Source organism: Terrapene carolina, unplaced genomic scaffold, assembly GCF_002925995.2.
Source record: "Terrapene carolina triunguis isolate 2854851 unplaced genomic scaffold, T_m_triunguis-2.0 Scaffold21511, whole genome shotgun sequence".
Classification (NCBI taxonomy): Eukaryota; Metazoa; Chordata; order Testudines; family Emydidae; genus Terrapene; species Terrapene triunguis.
In genome coordinates this window covers 1-2,180 of record NW_020685862.1, presented here as the reverse complement: position 1 = coordinate 2,180, position 2,180 = coordinate 1, and the positions used below count along the sequence as shown (strand labels likewise).

The window sequence follows — 2,180 nt, the reverse complement described above, 5'->3', positions numbered from 1 at the left end:
TCAGGGGGGCAGGGAATGGGGCAGGGGCCTGTCCACTCTAGGGGGCGGCGGCTCCCACCCGGCCCCAGGGCGGGGACTGGCTGGCTCAGGGGGGATGGGGGGCACGGGGTCGGGGGTCAGGGACACTCACCTCTCTCTGGGGTGTCGCGGTCGAGCACCCACCACACGAAGTACAGCACAGAGACGGCCCAGAGGCGGGTGAAGAGCAGGTAGAACAGCAGGGACGTGAAGAAGGCACCTGTGGGGGGAGGACAGAGCTGAGGGCCGGCCCCACACTGAGGTGTCCAGCGAAGAGATGGTAGAACAAATGGATCAATTACACAGCGATCCGTCGCCAGGCCCAGATGGGGTCACCCCAGATCTGCAGGAACTCAGGACATTGCAGAGTATGTCACCTGTCCCCTAACTCAGCCGCTGGGCCAGATGACTGGAGGAGAGCTAACCTGACGCCAATTTTTAAAGAGGGCTCTAGAGGTGATCCCGGCAATTACAGGCCTGTAAGTCTGACTTCAGTACCGGCAAACTGGTTGAAACTCTAGTAAAGAACAGAATTGTCAGACACAGAGATGAACATAATTTGTTGGGGAAGAGTCAACATGGTTTTAGTAAAGGGAAATCATGCCTCGCCAATCTACTAGAATTCTTTGAGGTGGGTCAATAGACATGTGGACAAGGGGGATCCAGTGGATATAGTGCACTTAGATATTCAGAAAGCCTTTGACAAGGTCCTTCACCAAAGGCGCTTAAGCAGAGTCAGCTGTCATGGGATAAGAGGGAAAGTCCCCTCCTGGATCAATAACTGGGTAACTGATAGGAAAAACAGGGTAGGAATAAATGGTCAGTTTTCAGAATGGAGAGAGGTAAATCGTGGTGTCCCCCAGGGGTCGGTACTGGTACCAGTTCTATTCAACTTATTCATAAACGATCTGGAGAAAGGGGTAAACAGTGAGGTGGCAAAATTTGCAGATGATACAAAACTACTCAAGATAGTTAAGTCCCAGGCAGACTGCGAAGAGCTACAAAAGGATCTCTCAGAACTGGGTGACTGGGCAACAAAATGGCAGATGAAATTCAGTGTTAATAAATGCAAAGCAATGCACATGGGAAAATATAATCCCAACTATACATATAAAATGATGGGGCCTTAATTAGCTGTTACATCTCACGAAAGATCTTGGAGTCATTGTGGAGAGTTCTCTGCAAACATCCACTCAATGTGCAGCGGCAGCCAAAAAAGTGAACAGAATGTTGGGAATCATTAAGAAAGGGATAGAGAATAGGACAGAAAATATTATCCCTGGGACGCCCACATCTTGAATACTGTGTGCAGATGCGGTCGCCCCATTGCAAAAAGGATCTAGTGGGACTGGCAAAGGTTCAGAGAAAGGCAGCACAGGTGATCCAGGGTACAGAACGGCTCCCGTACGAGGAGAGACTAAAAAGACAGGGGCTGTTCAGCTTGGAAAAGAGACGCCTAAGGGGGGATACGATCGAGGTCTATAAAATGAGGGCTGGGGTGTGGAAAGCAAACAGGGAAGTGTTATTTACCCCTTCACACAACACAAGATCCCAGGGGTGACCCGACGAAATTAACAGGCAGCAGGTTTAATACCAACAAGAGGAACTGCTTTGTTAACCTGCGGAACTCCTTGCCAGGGGATGGTGTAAAGGCCTATCTGGCAGCATCCACCTCCCCCATCGCAGGAGTCAGCCCCCCCTCCCCTGGCCCTCTCGGCCTCACTTACCGAAGAAGAGGAAGGTCATAACCCACTGAAAAACGCTCAGCAGCTCAAGGTGCTTCTTCAGGGCACCCGTCATCCTGCTAGGGGGAGCCCGGCTCCACGAAGCCCCCAGCTGTGAGGAGAGAACAGAGTCCGGGCCCGGCCGGCCACCTCTTCATCCAGGGACCCCTCGCCCGGTTCTGAAATGCTGCCACCTGCGGGGTGGGAGAGCTGGTTATGCAGGGGCCCCTCGCCCAGCTCCAAGATGCGCCCACCTCTGGGGCGGGGCAACTGGTTACACAGGGACCCCTCTCCCGGCGCCGAGATGCGCCCACCTCTGGGGCGGGGCGGCCGGTGACCCAGGGATCCCTCACCCGGCGCTGAGATGCGGCCACCTCTGGGGTGGGGCACGGGGCTGGTTATATAGTCCTGGCTCTGAGACAGGGCATGGGGGCTGTT

General features: G+C 54.1%; 1 protein-coding gene across 1 annotated transcript in view; it reads right to left on the bottom strand.

The window, feature by feature from the left end:
* Positions 1-1,826, bottom strand: part of LOC113408660 (2-acylglycerol O-acyltransferase 3-like) — a gene marked incomplete at its 3' end in the record, with an annotated part of 2,141 nt that extends 315 nt beyond the window's left edge. The window contains exons 1-2 of the mRNA XM_026662022.1: positions 1,746-1,826; positions 131-238 (exon numbers count right to left, since the gene is read on the bottom strand). Of these exons, the coding sequence (XP_026517807.1) occupies positions 131-238; positions 1,746-1,818 (181 nt within the window). The remainder of the gene's footprint in view (positions 1-130; positions 239-1,745) is intronic.
* Positions 1,827-2,180: the final 354 nt, after the last annotated feature.